General features: G+C 36.8%; 1 protein-coding gene and 3 non-coding genes across 5 annotated transcripts; 1 reads left to right on the top strand and 3 right to left on the bottom strand.

The window, feature by feature from the left end:
* The first annotated feature begins 5 nt into the window (after positions 1-5).
* On the top strand, positions 6-16,869 carry LOC106054156 (dermatopontin-like). 2 transcript variants are annotated; one of them, XM_056041971.1, is made up of 4 exons: positions 24-136; positions 10,106-10,195; positions 13,891-14,154; positions 16,106-16,869. In XM_056041971.1, the coding sequence occupies exons 3-4, from the start codon at positions 13,926-13,928 to the stop codon at positions 16,396-16,398; spliced, it is 522 nt and encodes a 173-aa protein (XP_055897946.1). In that variant the 5' UTR covers positions 24-136; positions 10,106-10,195; positions 13,891-13,925; the 3' UTR covers positions 16,399-16,869. The 2 variants fall into 2 exon arrangements, with proteins under 2 accessions (XP_055897945.1, XP_055897946.1); XM_056041970.1 differs by lacking the exon at positions 10,106-10,195 and having other exon boundaries at positions 6-136.
* On the bottom strand, positions 4,203-4,273 carry Trnag-gcc (transfer RNA glycine (anticodon GCC)). Its single transcript has one exon. It is a non-coding gene; the product is annotated as a tRNA-Gly (tRNA).
* On the bottom strand, positions 7,798-7,868 carry Trnag-gcc (transfer RNA glycine (anticodon GCC)). Its single transcript has one exon. It is a non-coding gene; the product is annotated as a tRNA-Gly (tRNA).
* Positions 8,444-8,514, bottom strand: Trnag-gcc (transfer RNA glycine (anticodon GCC)). The gene has a single exon. It is a non-coding gene; the product is annotated as a tRNA-Gly (tRNA).
* Positions 16,870-17,013: the final 144 nt, after the last annotated feature.

The following is a 17,013-nucleotide window of genomic DNA, read 5'->3' as shown; positions in this document are numbered from 1 at the left end:
CGTGCGTCCTCTGCGGCCCTGTGCTACCTTCAGTGTCGTCGTGTTCAGCTCTAAAAGATAGGTACTTATCTCGAGGGCTTATCTAGTGTCTTATGATCATGTACAATTAAAATGGACCCCGCCCCGGGGTTACTATGTGAGTAGTGTAGTTCTGGTAGTGTTTTTTTTTTTTAAATAGTATTTTTTAAAAATATATATTAAGGTGGTAATGACTCATAATAATACTAGGTTTTTTTTTTTTTTTTTTTTTTTTTTTCCTACAAATTGTGTCCTTTTTTGTATTTAAAAAAATATATATATAAAGATGGTGATGACTCAGAATAATATTATGTAATATTTTTTTTTACAAATTGTGTCCTTTTTTGTATTTTTAAAAAAATATATATTAAGATGGTGATGACTCAGAATAATATTATGTAATTTTTTTTTTTTACAAATTGTGTCCTTTTTTGTATTTTTTAAAAAATAAATTTAGGGCCTAAACATTTGCGCAACTAGATAATTTCTAAGAAAAAAAAACACTATTTATATGACCTTTAAACGGCATTTACACTGTTTTGATTGTTACATATATAGTATTGAACAAAGACGCAGTCGGCGAAAAGAAAATCTTAATCGACCACCGGCAGACAATGGTTATGCTTGCCCTGGATGTGTGGCAAAGTATGTAGATCACAGCTGGTGCTGCGTAGCCACGGGAAATACTGCACTACTCATTGATCTTTGGACTCGAAGACAAGCCTTATAATTATTATTGAACAAAGAAACATCGAAATAGTTAACTTTTTTTTGGGATGATCCTTCAAAGTTGAAGATAATCTACTTCGTAGTCCAAACCTGACGGGGAATGGCAGCGGGCAGGGTATGAACCCGGGACCATCGAGACAACCGAACGCGTGCATACCACAGGACCAGGCAACCATCCAATATGAAAAGTTCTATACGTCTCTCACGTGAAGGAGCCGCGGTGGCTGAGTGGTAAAGCGCGAACCGAGGGTCGTGGTTTCGAATCCTTGTGAAAACTGGGATCTTTTTTATTTCAATATCTCTAGGGCGCCTCTGAGTCCACCCAGCTCTAATGGGTACCTGATAGAAGTTGGGGGAAAAGTAAAGACGTTAGGACGTTGTGCTGGCCACATGACACCCTTGTTAACTGTGGGCCACAGAAACAGATGACCTTTACATCATCTGCCCTATAGACCACACGGTCTGAAAGGGGAAATTTACTTTTTACTTACATCCTAGCCAAACCTCCCTCAGGGAAGGCAGATATCTGGATTCGAACCCGGGACCGTCATGACGACACTCCAGTTTTGCACATTACACGACCAAGCAGCCATCCTACAAACAAACATCTAACAAACTGCTACTGTGCACAAACATTCCAGAACTGGCAATATGTACTCTTGCTTGACTTGCATTTGTAGATCGTTGCTTTTAAAGGAAAAAAAAAACAACAGCATTAAAACATACGATTGAATAAGTTCAGTAACCTTTCAAAACTGGTTAGGGCCCCTTTTTTCTTCTTCGCCACGTTGAAACCAGTTTTTCACATTTCATAAACACACACATATGTATGTGCAGTGTAGTTAGCATCTTTATGACACCATTCATAAACTGTCTACATTCATTGTCATGGGTGACTACCCCTTCGTGTAGTAGGCCTAATCCATGAGGTTCTTTTATTTTTTTACTGTTGTCAGTTGGCCAATACATCTCTTTCTGTCTCTCTCCCCTTCTCTGTCTGTCTGTCTGTCTGTCTGTCTCTCTCTCTCTATATATATATATAGTGGGTACCGTCACCTTTTTCAATCTGGAGTATGAAATATTACTTTTCTTGAATTTTAACGTTTATAATTAATTTATAAGTAGTTAATCCCCAATCCATCACTGAGTACCGGCACCTACTTTATATATATGTATATATATATATATATATATATATATATATATATATATATATATATATATATATATATATATATATATATATATATATGTATATATATATCATGGGAGTAGCCAGGATTTTTTTCGGGAAGGGTTTTGGGGGGCGGGGGGAATTCCCCCTCCCGACCCCCCCCCCCGCGGAAAATAATTATATATATATATATATATATATATATATATATATATATATGTGCGTGTGTGTGTGTGTACATAATTAATCTTTATTACATTCTGACCCTTTCGGAAGACGTTTATTGTTTATTGCAGACTCCCCGCCCTTGCTAGCAAGGGGGACTGGGGGAGTTCGCAGCGCTCCCCCAGCGCGGGGCGAAGCCCCGCCGCCGGGCACTATTTCTGGTATTGAAAGCCAACAAAATACATATTCTGAGGTATCTACAGTGCATTATCTTGCTATTAAAAAATTTTATTTCAAAAACCTAATGTGCTATTCTTACTGACTTAGACCCTCTCGCGCCGTTCGGCCATTTTCCGGCAAGCTGTTTCCGCAACTCTTATTTTGCGTAATTCATTTTGTGTGAGAACATGTCCCTCAAAACCTCATGCGACGCTCTGTCACAACCTTACTAAGGATTCGACTCCCAGTTCGGCATATGATTTCTTTGATTTAGACCCGATCTCTATGACTGACTCCTAAAATCTGTCTTAGCCATCTTTGTTGAGATACATTTAATAATTTTCAATTTCGGCAGAAGACTGTTCACACTTTATTAATGGAGCCCAAGCCACTGGTAGAAATTTGTAACCTTTCTTGACTACGCTCTTGGAATTACATGTCTGTATTTCGCTTTAGATTTTATATCGAAAAGGAAAGTTTTTTCGTCAAATCATCTGTTGAGGGGTTTTAAACTAAGAAATCTCTGGAGTTTTTTTGTTTTGTTTTTAATTCAAAACCCCATTTAGCTACGATCATAGAATTTGGTGACTATAGTTTGCTTTAAAATAATATTGAAGAAAGAGGTTTTCAACTCTAAACGCTCTGTAGGGGAATTTTAAACTCAAAACCATCTGGAGGGGTTTTAAACTTTAAAGAAAAAGCCATCTGGAGGAGGGGGATTTACACTCAAAACCCCTTTGGCTACGCTCAGATTTTACAGTGTGTAATTTCCTTTTTTTTTTATATTGAAGAGGTACTTTTTAGCTACAAACCCCAACTGGAAAAGGGGGGGGGGGTTGAAACTCAAAACCCCTTTGGCTACGCTCATAGAATTTTGAGTGTGTAATTTGCTTTTTTTTATTTTGAAGATGGGGTTTATCGTAAATTTTGGAGGGGGTTTTAAAATCAAAATCTTCCTCAACTGTGCTGTTGGAATTTGGGGATTGTTGTTTGCATTTTTTTTGTTTTGTTTTATAGAAGAGGGGGATTTAACTGCAAAAACCTCTGGTAGGGGGTTTAAAATTCAAAACCCCCTGTAGGGGGTTTTAAACTCAAAGGCCCCTGGTAGAGGGATTTGTATCTCAAAACCCCCTGATAGGGGTTTTTTAAATCTCAAAACCCACTGTTAGGGGGATTTAAACTCAAAACCCCCTGGTAGAGGGTTTTTAACTCAAAACTGCCTCGGCTGTACTGTGGTAAGTGATGATTTAGTATTAAAATTTCACCTAAAATAAACAAAATGAAAGCAAAAATCAGTCACTTAATTCTGTCCCCCCCCCTGCCCCCCCCCCCCCCCCCGGGGGGGGATTTAATTTCGGGGGGGGGGGTTGAACCCCAAGAACCCCCCCCCTGGCTACGCCCATGATATATATATATATCGCCCTAATTATGTGTCTCTATAGTATATGTACAGACCCACACGGTCACACACCTAGGTTGTTTTTTTTCGTAGTAAAAAAAAAACAAGTAAAATAAAGAAAAAAAACTGTAAAAAATATCTTTCAATAATCTAGGAGTTAATTACGATTAATCATCATTCATTAATAGACTAATTGTGTCAGGGCGCGAATGCGTGCAATGTCATTTTGAACTATAATTATATATTCTTTCATTGGTTGAATGGTTACATCACAAGGTCTTGGCGGTATATTGTTGACAAGATTTCCGTCAGCTTTGAAAATAACAAAGACGGAAGTCGTCTGGAATTCCAAGGACGCGAGAGAAGCTTGGAGAGTTTAAAAAAAAAAAGGCGGGAAAAGGGATGGTAAGAGGGATTTAACCGTTAAGATGCGTGTGGTAGTTTTTTTCTTTTTTTGGAGCGGCTTGACTCTGTCTAATAAAGTAATAAAAAATTTCGTGCATCGACCGGGAATCGAACCCGGGTCACCCGCGTGGCAGGCGAGTATTCTACCACTAGACCACCGATGCTTACAGTTTGTATCAATTTATGCCTATAATTTATTTGCCGCATAAATATTGTCGGTCTTCAATACCTAGCGGTCAGATCATCATTAACTTATTAGGCGTTGACCTGTTAATCTAAATACTTTATTTTAAGGGGGTGGGAAGGGTCAGAGGTACACACCTAACCTGTCAACATGAGTCCCTGTCATTAGCAATGAAGAGAATCTCTTTCATTGACATTCCCCCTCCTCCCCCCCCTTTTTTCTTTGATGTTGTATTCCTTTCTCAGTAGGCCTACTGTTCCCAGCAGGGATGTTTTTGTGAGCCAATTTGACCTCGTGAAATGGCCATACAGTTTTAGCTTGCGTTTTTAGACGTTGGTTAGCAGGTCATTCTTAGGGCTAAATGGACATTGTGTATGACTATGGATAGCCTAAATCTTCATTTTCTTACACTGTTCACGGTACAATTAAAGTATCTTTTTATAATAATTAATTATAACTTTTGGACAGAGTCATTGGTGATGAAGTCACTAATCTAATCTGCAATTTTACTGTGATCAGTCTTTAAAACCATAAAAAAAAGAGGAACTACCTCAATTCCAAGTCATGGCTCAAGCCGACATACTGAACACTCTAGTGAGGTACTTATGACTATAGCAGATTGTACAGTTATGTATGTTTTTTTTTTTTAAACTTACTTTAAAGCGGCGACCTATAAAGGGGACTAATTAAGCGTATACCAATACTTCAGTCAAGCACAATTTCTTTTCTTTGTACGAGATACCAAACAAACAGAATTGATATAAGCTTGGTAAAAAACACTACATGCCGCGAGGGTTGTGGCCGCCTGCGTGCGAAATTAAAAATGACGCCCCCCCCCCTCCCCTTTTCTTCTATAGAAACAAAAAATCATTAAGACAGAGCTGGACACTGTACTTAAAGCGCTCTTTGATTGAAATCCATTTTTGTACCATTTCTTTTTCTTGTCCTATTCGTATCGTTGTCGTATCCCCATTCCCTCTAAGATGTTTTATTTTCATTTTTAACTTTTCATTTTTTTTAAAAGAATGTAATCAAAAAGAAAAGAAACTTAGTTTTAATTACAACACAATTTTCTTTTTTTTTAATTTATATTTTTTAACACTATGTATAGAATCCAAATTTAGGTAATGACATTTCACTAAAATGAGTCAGTTTCACAGACCTATATACAATAGGTCTATGGTCAGTTTTTTTTTTCTTCCCGAAATAGTGTTGCCTACAAAAATTTTAAGCGTTGTAAGTTTCTTAATGGAGATAGAAATTGAAGATGCGGCAGGTTTTTGCTCAAGTCGGCAAGTGGTTTGATTCCGCGCGGGACTCGGCTCAAAGCGTATTCTAACTTTTTACTTTTATTTTAAAAAAGGGCTAATATTGATGTGTTTTCTTTCAGAACGCACTATTCATCCTAATAAAAAGAAAGTCGAGGGCCATATTAAATATAATAATAAAGAGACAGCCCTAGCCAAAAGTATTATGCAAGGAACATTCTAGGTAGGCATACATATTGCGTACGTACGTCTGTAATGGGCGTGATCTTTTAAACAATATTCTTCGTGTTAAGTAAGACGTCTCTGTCGCAGACGTTTATTTCACACAAAAGTTGTCACTATAATGAAGTGTAATAGAATGAAGAAATTCGACCATTCTGAGACAAAAAAATCCAGAAGAATCACACTAGCGGAGACGTTTTAAAATGTTTCCTTCAAAACGTTTTAACCCATATTGTTGCCTACGCCCCCTCGCAAAAAGCGGTTTACAATTAACAAGGTCTTATTAAAATATAAAACGACGTCTCCTTCTTAAGATATTTATATTTTTAAACATTTAATTTTACTAATATTCAGATACATTACACTGAAAATAAAACAATTTTTCTTTCGCAACCCCTCTCCTTGTTTTTAGTTGTTCGTCACTACAAACAACTAGTACAAGTGAACCCATGTAGGCGTTTTACATTTTCAATAAATAAACTTTAAATAGCTTGAACAAACTTCTTGTGTGAACTGTCATTACAATATTCACAAGTTTAATTTGAGATAAAGATCTGATATTAATGAAATAAACTGATGTTTAAACGAAATCATCACAAAACAACGTCTTTCACATTTGCATTACGCATTACGCTTATTTCATACTCAATGTATAACCAACAATCTCTACTTGCCGTTGTCAAGGAAACACACACACTCTATAAACCCCTTTTTGTAAGGAAGTTTCGCCCCTCCTCCCCTCGGGGGACCCAATAATGCAAAACAATAATAGTAACAATAATCGAATACGAAATAGTTCACAATTTTTACAAATAAAACACTAAAAAGAAATTTTAATACCGTTATATATAATTAAATATTTAGTAGTTCTAATGTTCAATATTTATTAAACAGATTCCGTTTTTAACTGATTTTACTACGAAAGGAAGAGAATTAAAAATCTATTTTAAACTAGAACACAAATGAACTTAATTATGTAAGTCTACATCTACACTATTCGGCCAAAAATATTCTACTCTGAACTAACAGCCTTTTCCAATAAAAGTGACAATGTTTTAAAATTGACTTTCTAATTACAAGATCTACTTACTGGGCGGGCTATTCGACTCGAAACAAATATTACAAACTACCCGCGAAACTCTAAGGCAATGAAAGAGTCGGCGCCTATGAAAAAAAAAATCAAGTGTTCACATAATTGTATTGTCAGAACTGCCATTATGTAAATGAAACTTAATTTTACATGCGTGTTTAGCTCGTCCCATCACTTTTTAATTGTCAACGCTAGGAGAATGGATTTCTGAAGCCGGGAATCTGGAGGAGCTTACTGCCTCTCACAATCTCAAAAAATATTTTTTTTCTTGTGTAGAAATCACTGGAACATTGTGTTTAAACACTTGTTTTTTTTAGATCCGAAAAACAACAACAACAACAATCGACACTTTGTTTCATTACATTCCAAACATAGTCCAAACATAGTCCAAACATAGTCCAAACATAGTCCAAACACAGTCCAAACACAGTCCAAACATAGTCCAAACATAGTCCAAACATAGTCCAAACACAGTCCAAACATAGTCCAAACATAGTCCAAACATATTTGTAAAGTGTTAGGCGCTTCCGCGGTGTCTAATGCAAATAAAACCAAAATGGAGGTAACACTCAACTGAATATGTAATCCAATAACACCGGCGAAAGGACGATGATAGTTAGTCGACACTGGCGCTGAATGTCGAACAAGTTTAATAACAATGCAGGGAGCCGTCAGATGTCAGCTAACTCTAGCCCTTGTTTAAACTGCTACTTGGTTCTACGTTGTCCTGTAGGTAAGTCTGTTGACGTCGACTTCTATTTCGTTCTGTCTCTAAGACCCTATCCTTGTTTTACAAATCACCTCATTTATAGCAGAAAAATGATCATCCTGGATGAGGTTCTATGTAGATTCTAACAAATCTCACTCGTGAGAGGAAAATTGTTTCTTCACTTTGGGGTATACAGATGACATAAAAAAATAATATGCATCGACCGGGAATCGAACCCGGGTCACCCGCGTGGCAGGCGAGTATTCTACCACTAGACCACCGATGCCTACAAACGATAATGGAGAAGCTAAATCTTTAAAACAAAATATTTATGTCTATAAATTATAAAATGTTTGTCAAATGACGGCGGATGGGAGCGGACAGCGTTTGAATCCGGGGCCATCGATAATTTTCCGCTTAACATTCTCAGTACAAACACCTGGCGGTCAAATCATGACTAACTTATTAGGCGTTGACCTTTTTATGTAAATAATAATTCATTTTAGGGGGGGGGGGGAGTCATCTGTCGTCATAACTAGAATCTCTTTCAATGACATGAACACCCCCCCCCCCCATTATTTGATGTTGTCTTTCTTTCTATGTAGACCTACTAGTTTTTTTTGCGAGCCATGTTGACCTCGTGATATGGCCATTTAGTTTGCGTTTTTAAAACATTGGTTAGCGGTTCATTATTGAGGCTCAATGCCATGGGCATTGTGTATAACTATGCATACATGTTAAGTTTCTTACATTGTAATGGTACGATTAAAGAAGATTGACTGTGTCGTGGGCGATAAAGTCACTAAGCTAATCATCAAACTTACTTTGAACATTAAAAAAAATAAATAAATAACAAAAAATTGCATCGACCGGGAATCGAACCCGGGTCACCCGCGTGGCAGGCGAGTATTTTACCACTAGACCACCGATGCTTACAGACCTTCTCGGTAAGTTAAATATTGAATTACTTTTTTAAATTTATACCTGTCATTAATTCACCGCTTAATTTTTGTCAGTCTTCAGACACCTGGTGGTCATTAGCTTATTAGTTTTTTTTTTAAGGGGTGGGGGTAGTTAGGGTCAGGGCTACTACACATCTCATATGTCGAACCGAGTCCCTGTCATTATCCTTGAATGGAATCTCTCGCAATGACATGACCTACTATTCTTTGATGTCTTCCCATGGCTTTCTCTGTCAGCCTCATCTTTTCCCTGGTAGGTCTATTGTTCCCTGCAAGGAGGTTTTGTGAGGAATGCCGATCTCGTGATACCTCGTTGACTATGGATACATCTAAATTTTTTTTCAACTGTTATATGGTACAGTTAAAGTAGCTTATAACTTTGGACTGAGTCGTTGGTGATGAAGTCACTTATCCAATCTGCAATTTTACCGTAATCGGTGTGTAAAAGTTGTTTTTTTGTCTTATGTTGTTTGTTTGAGGATTAGTTCTTGGGGCATTTTTTTTTTTACAAATGTAGGAACAAATATTTTTTTTTCAAATAGTAATTTAAAGACTTAAAGTAATTTGCTTTACAGATTTCTACGGTATATGTAGGCCTATTGTCCGTGCGGGATGGAAGTGCCAAATAGTAAAGCGTTTGGTTTCTGAAACAAGTTTGAATCCCGGTGAATATTTTAAAGCTCCTGATTTCTAGGTCGCCCCTGAGTACACCCAACTATTATGGATACCTGACATTACTAAAGCGGTCGGCTGTTGTGCTGGCCACAAGACAACCCTCGTTAACGGTCGGCCATAGAAACAGATGAGCTTAACAGCATCTGCCCCAATAGATGGACAGGCCTGAAAGTGTTATCTTTACTTTCTTCTACTTGTTGTCAGGAGACTTATTGCAGCAAATGGTTTAACATTGAGACATCTGGAGATCTCTTACAAAAGACGCCGGAAACACATTTGAGATCCAAAGGGAAGGCAGACTGTGAAAAGATAACTTTACCCTTAAAACGCGTGTGGTAATTTAGCTTTTAAACTCTAAACATCAGAATTGTAATTCCATTTTGTATGCACTCATTGTAAAACAGCCCAGCACTTAAGGGTCAAGTTGACAACAAACGTTGGCTTAGCGTCGGGTGTAGCAATATATCTAGTCCTAGATCACAGTTAAGTTAAAAAGTAAAGTTCCCATTTCAGACTTTGTGATCTATGGGGCAGATGATGTAAAGATAATCTGTTTCTGTGTCCAACGGTTAACGAGGCTGTCATGTGACCAGCAAAACGACCAAAGTACTTTAATTTTTCCCCAACTATTGTCAGGTACCCATTAGAATTGCGGGGAATCAGAGGTGCCCTAAAGATCCCGAAAGTAACAATCCCAGGATTTGAATCGCTTTACCACTCAGCCACAACTGCAATACTGCACTTTTCATTTTATTTTCGTACTTGATGATTGTATCACACTTGTGCCGATAATTTAATGAGTTGTTTGTACAGAAAAATACATGTTTTTATACAAATGGGCAGCAGTAATGTTAAATTAATCCATTTTTGTGCTCTATACCAACAGCTTGTAGCAAGTGAGAAAATGAATAAGAAAAGGGGGGAGGGGAAATGGCAGATTTCGTCAGTCTGATCTACGTTTCACTTTATTATTGAGGTTAGTACTAAAGTACACTCCTACTTTGCCCACCATTATGTCATTTTCCCGTTGTTATAAAATGCAACTAGGTGTAAAACTTTTTAAATATAATGACACAAACAAAGGAAAAATGACAGACAGAAAGCATGGATACAACGTACTTCGCCTTGCTTTTTTATGTGAATTTTTAATTTGAATTTTAGTTTTATAAATCTTTACTCCAATCTACCTACACTTTAAATGTTTGATATATTTCAATGTGTGAGGCTGACATAATAATATGCTGATCCTCTCAGACCAAAATTTTATAAAAATTTCCTCCTATTAGTTTGCATTTTTGTCATTGGGTCAAACGCAGTACTATCGCACATGAAAGGGTAACCAGCTTAAGCGAGTTTTTCTAGAAATTTGACAGTTATGCATATCTTTGGGGGAAAAAAGCCCTACCTGATTGGCCACACTGTGATACTGGTTTGACCGTTACACTTTTTCAAAATAAAATAATCTTACAATTAAATTTGAATTACGTCTTTTAAACAAACAACCATCCACCACTTCTTATGCAGGAATAACCGCACTCGACTCACATTTTTGTTTCTATTTTGTATAGGGTACAGTAACAAAAATTGTCGAATAAGGTCATTTTGGGCACCGTAGAAATGATAAGCCGTACTGTTAATAAGAACTTAATTGTGTAAAATTCATTGGAGAACAATTTTGCAATAATGAAGCAGTACAGAAAAAAAAATAGAATGAAACATTATAGACTACTTGAGTTTAATAAAGGTGGAATTTTTTAAAATGTTAATTGTTACATAGTGAATGCTATTAAAAAAACGCATCAAAATAAATAAATATCAATCCTCCTGCGGTTCAGATGTTTAGAACAAAGAAAGAAACAAAGAACTAGAACAAAGAAAGAAACGAAGAACTAGAACAAAGATGCAGATGTAAAGGTCCTGTATGGCCGAAGTTGCCTTGTGTCCATCACAACAGCCAAACGCCTTTATTCCACCCACTTGTTGCTAGGGACGCGCTAAGCATCCTGAAGTTCAAAGTTCCGGTATTCGCAAGGATTCGAATTCTTGATCTCTTCAATTGGAAGCAAAGATCTTGAACACTTTGCCACTATACCCGTGAAATAGAAGAAAAAACTACAACAAGAGACCAAGAGCTGGTTATAACAACAAAGGCATTAGTAGTAAAAAAATAGGAAATTGAAGACAATGTAATTAAATGTACATTTAGCTGCTAGAGTGCTATTCAATTAGAATAGAATTTACGGACTTTGGCTACTTCCTGGATACGACAACCTGTTGACTTGTATTTTTATAAAAGTATAAATGTATAGAGCAGACTGTTAGTCGTGATAAAGGTACTTCATTCTTAGCCACCGTGAGTTTCTTTGTTCTATTTCTTTGTTTATTTCTTTGTTTTGGTTATTTGTATATTTCTTTGTTTATTTCTTTGTTTTAGTTATTTGTTTTGTTGTTTTTGTTTTATTGTTTTGTTCTTTTCTTTATTTTATTTCTTTGTTTTTTTCTTTGTTTATTTCTTTATTTCTTTGTTCTATTTCTTTGAGTGATTTTCAAATGTACAAGAACAATACAAACAAATTCGATTCAAAACCATAACTCCGCTGTAGTCTTTCATCATCAGTTTAAATTGTGTCATGGGATACGAGCCAGAGGTAAAAGGGAGTTAAAAATGTACATCTGATTGGATCTTCTATAGATATACAGGTCGTTTCATACAGCCAGACGGAGGCAAGCTTCCACAAGCTTCCAAAAGCCTAGAGTTCCAAGAGTCTTAGACTCAACTCTAGGAACTAGCTTCAAATACCTATCCAGACGATTATCAACATCTCTTGAAAGTAATGCGTCATTGGATATCGTGCTTACCAGATAGGTAAAGCTGCGTGGCGTCCATTGACTGCGATCTTCGGGGCTGAGTAAACTTTATCGGATGATTTCTGAAACATGACTTCTGTATTTTCAGAGGTTTGTTGTTAAACAAAGAATTGGCAGCGAGCGCATAATCGTTGCCGGCAAGCTGGCGCTCACATTCAGTGTGACAGACGTCGATGGCGGAAATGGAATGGTTTTGTCTACTGTAGAGGCGCACTTTAGGTGACTGCTAGTGAACGCACTATTCTGACGACATCAATTCAAAACGACACTATATCTTATCTTATATAATACAGACGTTACTTCGAAAAAGAAGACTAAAGATTAGATATAGATAAACAGACAGTTGAGACTAAGCTTTTATAGAAGTAACACTGGACTGAAACTATCCTGCTCCCGTTAGGGATAAAACCTTCAAATTCTATATACACCTTTTGATTTACTTTAATATAAGTGTCGTGATCTGTGCGTTTGTGTTACTACGAACTCAGAAGTAATACTACGCGTACAGAAACACGCAACCTATCTTCTGAGCCAGGGCCGGCCCTAGCTATTGCTGGGTCCTATGCGAAATGGATTGCGCGGGGCTTAGTCTGGGTATTATTTTAGAAAATACTTTCGTCTTTGCAATAAATTTTTATTAAATGAATGCTCACAATGCTGTTTTTATTTATTGGCACCCCAAAAATGACAATACTGTCCATTTTTCATGAGATTTTAATAATTTCATGAGATTTTAAGACTTTTTCGTACATTTTGCATTTTAGGAGATTTCCTTAAAATCAGAAGGCCGTGGAAACCCTGTTATTTTATAAAAGTTATAATGGTTTAATTTATAATTTACACTTACAATTAGCGCTGGGCCCATGAAGGCGCGGGGCCCACTGTGACCGCATAGGTTGCAGTGGCTTAAGACCGGCCCTGTTCTGAGCAGTACAAATTCTACAGACCCAGATTAATCACCTTCTACGCTACGCTGGATGTTTCAAATGATGTAAATCACTGCTAGTGCTCCGTAGCCACGCGAATCATTGCACTCCTCTTCCGCAGAAGACTTAACTCTTTTACTCCGTAATTATGTACCACATTCTGGTGGAATCAACGTTGGTATCGTTAGTTAGGAGAGAAAGAGTTAAGACAAGCCTGATAAGTACAGCAGCTAATCGCATTATCACATACCTACAGACTATTAATTGCTTTCCAGTAGCACGACTTCTATGTTTCTAGCTTGTCATTTCCATGCTGAGTTGAAAGAAGATTTATATATTTTTTTTTTGTAAGCGTAGCAAATCATTTGATGAATGTCAGGGGTTCATTTCTTAGCTTAGGCTCCTTAGGGGTATGAATACTCAATTCCAATTAATTAATACTTGCAACACGAATACTTGTTACACAAATAAGAACAATCAATACTTATTATACTTCAACTCTAACTCCAGGTTTCAATGAATACCAACAACTCTTTAATATCAACTAAAGCACACAATTATATAACTCTCAAGAAAGAATACAAACACCAGTCCAGGAAGTAAACGTCCAACCTTCCAGGACCGGGAGCAAGACCTCACTAACTTAACACACTCTCTCTTGCATTCAACGAAGACTTAACCCTTCAGTTCACAACACGTGCAAGACTGTTCACATTCACAACGTGGGAATACATATACAAGGGGATATAACTATCATATCAAAATATCAAACTAACATTCACTCTCACCATACCTCTATGTTTCTAGCTTGTCATTTCCATGCTGAGTTGTAGAAAATTCCTTTGTTTGAAATAATGTATAGCTTTTATATTTTCAGTTCCCCGGAATCATTTTTGCTAGACGCAAATCAAAATGGCTTCAGTTCTGGTCAAACTTGTCACCTTGGTTGCCATGGTGATGGTCAGTGAGAGTGGGCCGACCTTCCCTTGGGTCAACGAGTATGACGGACAGATGGATTTCAAATGTCCTGACAAGCAGATCATAATGTATCTGTCCAGTATCCATGACGACCAGCGAGAAGATAGAATTTGGGAAATGTTATGTCGCACTGCTGAGTTTGGAGACTATTGCGTCCAGTCAGGTAATTCTAATGGAGTGCTTTAAACAAAAGTTGGCAATCAAACGATTGAGTTGACATGTTTCAAACATTTAGACTTCTTACAATCTTTATATATAATACTCTTCTTCCCTCAAGAGTTTGGACGAGAAGAAGAAGTAAAGCAAAGATCACTCTCTTATTTCTGCAATTTTATTTTTTTTTTTGAGTTTTCAAAAGATTGTAATAATTTCCGGACATTTCCATGACTTTTTCGTATATGTTGTTATAAGATAAAATGGTTTAATTTAATAATTTACACCCAGAATTAGCGCGGGTCCTTTGAAAGTGCGGGGCTGTCATGTATCAGTTTTAGAACCCCTGTAATATTTGGTGACTAGTAGTCACTGAACTATTCCGTGCTAACTGCACGAGATTTTTCTCCTGGTTGGGGAATGACCACGAGGTGGAGATCTCAGTTGATCTTGGACTCTTATAGAGAGAGGAGCGTTGCTATCTCCTCGAGTAGAAAGTATAAGTAGAAAGTGATTATTATATAAGTTATTTCCTTGGATATGTATAATGTGTGATGGCTGAACTCGACAATATCTTTTGTGATCTATATTTTATATGTAATAAAATTCATGTCTGCTACAAGAGCGTTTATTAATAATTCGGAATGTTTGCGGTTGGAGAGTTCAGTGTGTTCTCACGCACCTGCAAATCTAGTGCGTGTGAGAAAGTATTTAATTAAAGAACGTAATAGTAATACCAGAAGAGGTATCTACAACACTCAGAGACATTCGCGTCATCACGCCTATAACAAGAACCAGGCTGTGACAGTGGCATACTGGGGTCACATAGGGGCCAAAGGCCGGCCCTGCAAAATAACGGCGTATGCTACGCCGTGGGTCGACTAGTAGGTCAATAAAAAGGCTCCATTCATCTCGTACCTTCGTGGAAACATGTGCGAACAGGGATCTCGAAAACAGCCCTAAAGATTTTCCTAGAAATTTACAGAAGGAAAATCAAACAAATGGCTAGGAACTAGAGTTTACTAGACAATCTATTTCTCCAACAGACTATTAGTCCTAGGGTATTTCCTCATGAAGACCCTATTTACTTAAGAGCTAAATAAATAAATTATTATTCAGGAACATTTTGCTGACTGTCTTCTAAGTCTAGATCTGAAGGGCTATCATTAAAAAAAAAATAATTTTAGATTAGTACATCAGCTTAACAAGGATTTTTTTCTAAAAGGGGGGGGGGCGGTAAAATGTTTTAATTTTTTGAAATATCTAATAGTCGTTATTTATCAATTGCAAAATAATCCGTCTATTATAAGTTGTATAAAGGAGGTATTGGTCAGACAGCAAATATAAACATGTCAACATTTCCCACGCCTTTCCTCAAGGGACCGTTTAAAAAATGGCAAGTTCCGTGGGGTTAGTGGGTGTGATTCAATGAAGGAAGATCGCCGTCATCCCCGGGGTGCTCGGCCTTTAACCACGTTTATAAAACATTCCTGGACACGGATATAAAAAAAGGCTGTAACATTTTTGCTATACATGTGATATGCTTATTTATATCAGAGAAAAATCTGGTTTGACAGATCAAAATTTAATCATCTTGAAATTAAAGTCATCTGGCGATCTATATCTTGAACATAATTGAGTGGAAATGGACACATATTTTCAGTAAAGAGTTAAGGAAAGAGACGTCCAGGAATATTTTGGCCACTGTCTACAGTAGAAATCAGAAGAGATCAATATATCTTTAAAACTAGATCCAGAATTCAAAATCTATCTATGTTTCAAACTCTCGATCTATATCACCAGTTTTCTATAATATATCTTTAACTAGATCCAGTATTTTAATCTAGATTAATATTTCTCCGTCTTTCCCCCCTCTTTCCACTTTCTCTCTCTCACTCTTTCTCAATTTTTTTGTTGAAAATCGCTCAATTTTTATATATATATATATTTAATTTCATCAGATTATGTGAATAACTTTGATCAGACCTTTAACTACACATGTCCAGGGAACAAAGTTCTGACAGGCATCTCCAGTTATCATTACGACAGCTACGAGGACCGACGCTTCCGTTTTACCTGCTGCAGAGCCTCTAAAAGATGGTTGTCCGAATGTTACACGACCGACTTCGTGAACGAGTGGGACCTGAAGCTGACCCTTTTTGTTCCAGAAGGCCAGGCCATTAAGTCCATATATTCCATAAACGATGATACCAGAAGTGATCGTCGCTTTAAATTTGTGCTGTGCAACTTGTAATATGGTTTTAAAATTGAGACGCCACATCTGGACATCGCTTTAGTTTTGCTAGCTTTGACTATGAATATATCGTTTGGCGGAAGTGACATCCAGTCTCATCGGTGTATAACATTAACATAAGCATTTAAGAGAAATAATTTTCTCGATTATATTACACACATAGACATAAATCTATATAGACTGGAAAAAGGAAATAACTTCATGTAACTTGAAAACACGTATATCTATTATTGTCGGATTTCCGAATTCTGAAAAGTTGCATGATCTTCAGTCTTAGAGATTAAACAAGACTACACTGCTGTATAATAAAGTACACACAATTGCAAGTCACAAATTTTCGTTTCATAAAACTCTTTTATCGGCCAGTTTCTATTTATTTATGTCTATGATTACACATGAAAATATATTTTATTTTAGACAAATATTGAAATGGAAAAAAAAAGGACAAAAAAACAACAATGATAATTAAAGGCTTTTTTTCTTTGTATTTTAGCATAAAAGAAATATTACTATTTGGCTTTGCATGTTAAGGTAAAAAAATAAGGGTTGCCCCAGCTGCGGCCTACTTATTTTGCCACATCCCAAGCAGTCATAACCGGCGGTGGTCGCTTTAGA

The sequence above is a fragment of the Biomphalaria glabrata genome, chromosome 9 (assembly GCF_947242115.1).
Source record: "Biomphalaria glabrata chromosome 9, xgBioGlab47.1, whole genome shotgun sequence".
Lineage (NCBI taxonomy): Eukaryota > Metazoa > Mollusca > Gastropoda > Planorbidae > Biomphalaria > Biomphalaria glabrata.
Note: the sequence above shows the minus strand (reverse complement) of the source record. Positions and strands in the feature narration are given on the sequence as shown.

Excerpts from the sequence above, each read along its gene's own strand:
- LOC106054156 (XM_056041970.1), top strand. The coding sequence starts at position 13,926 with ATGGCTTCAGTTCTGGTCAAACTTGTCACCTTGGTTGCCATGGTGATG. Across the intron at positions 14,155-16,105 it reads AGACTATTGCGTCCAGTCAG|ATTATGTGAATAACTTTGAT; the intron begins GTAATTCTAATG and ends TAATTTCATCAG.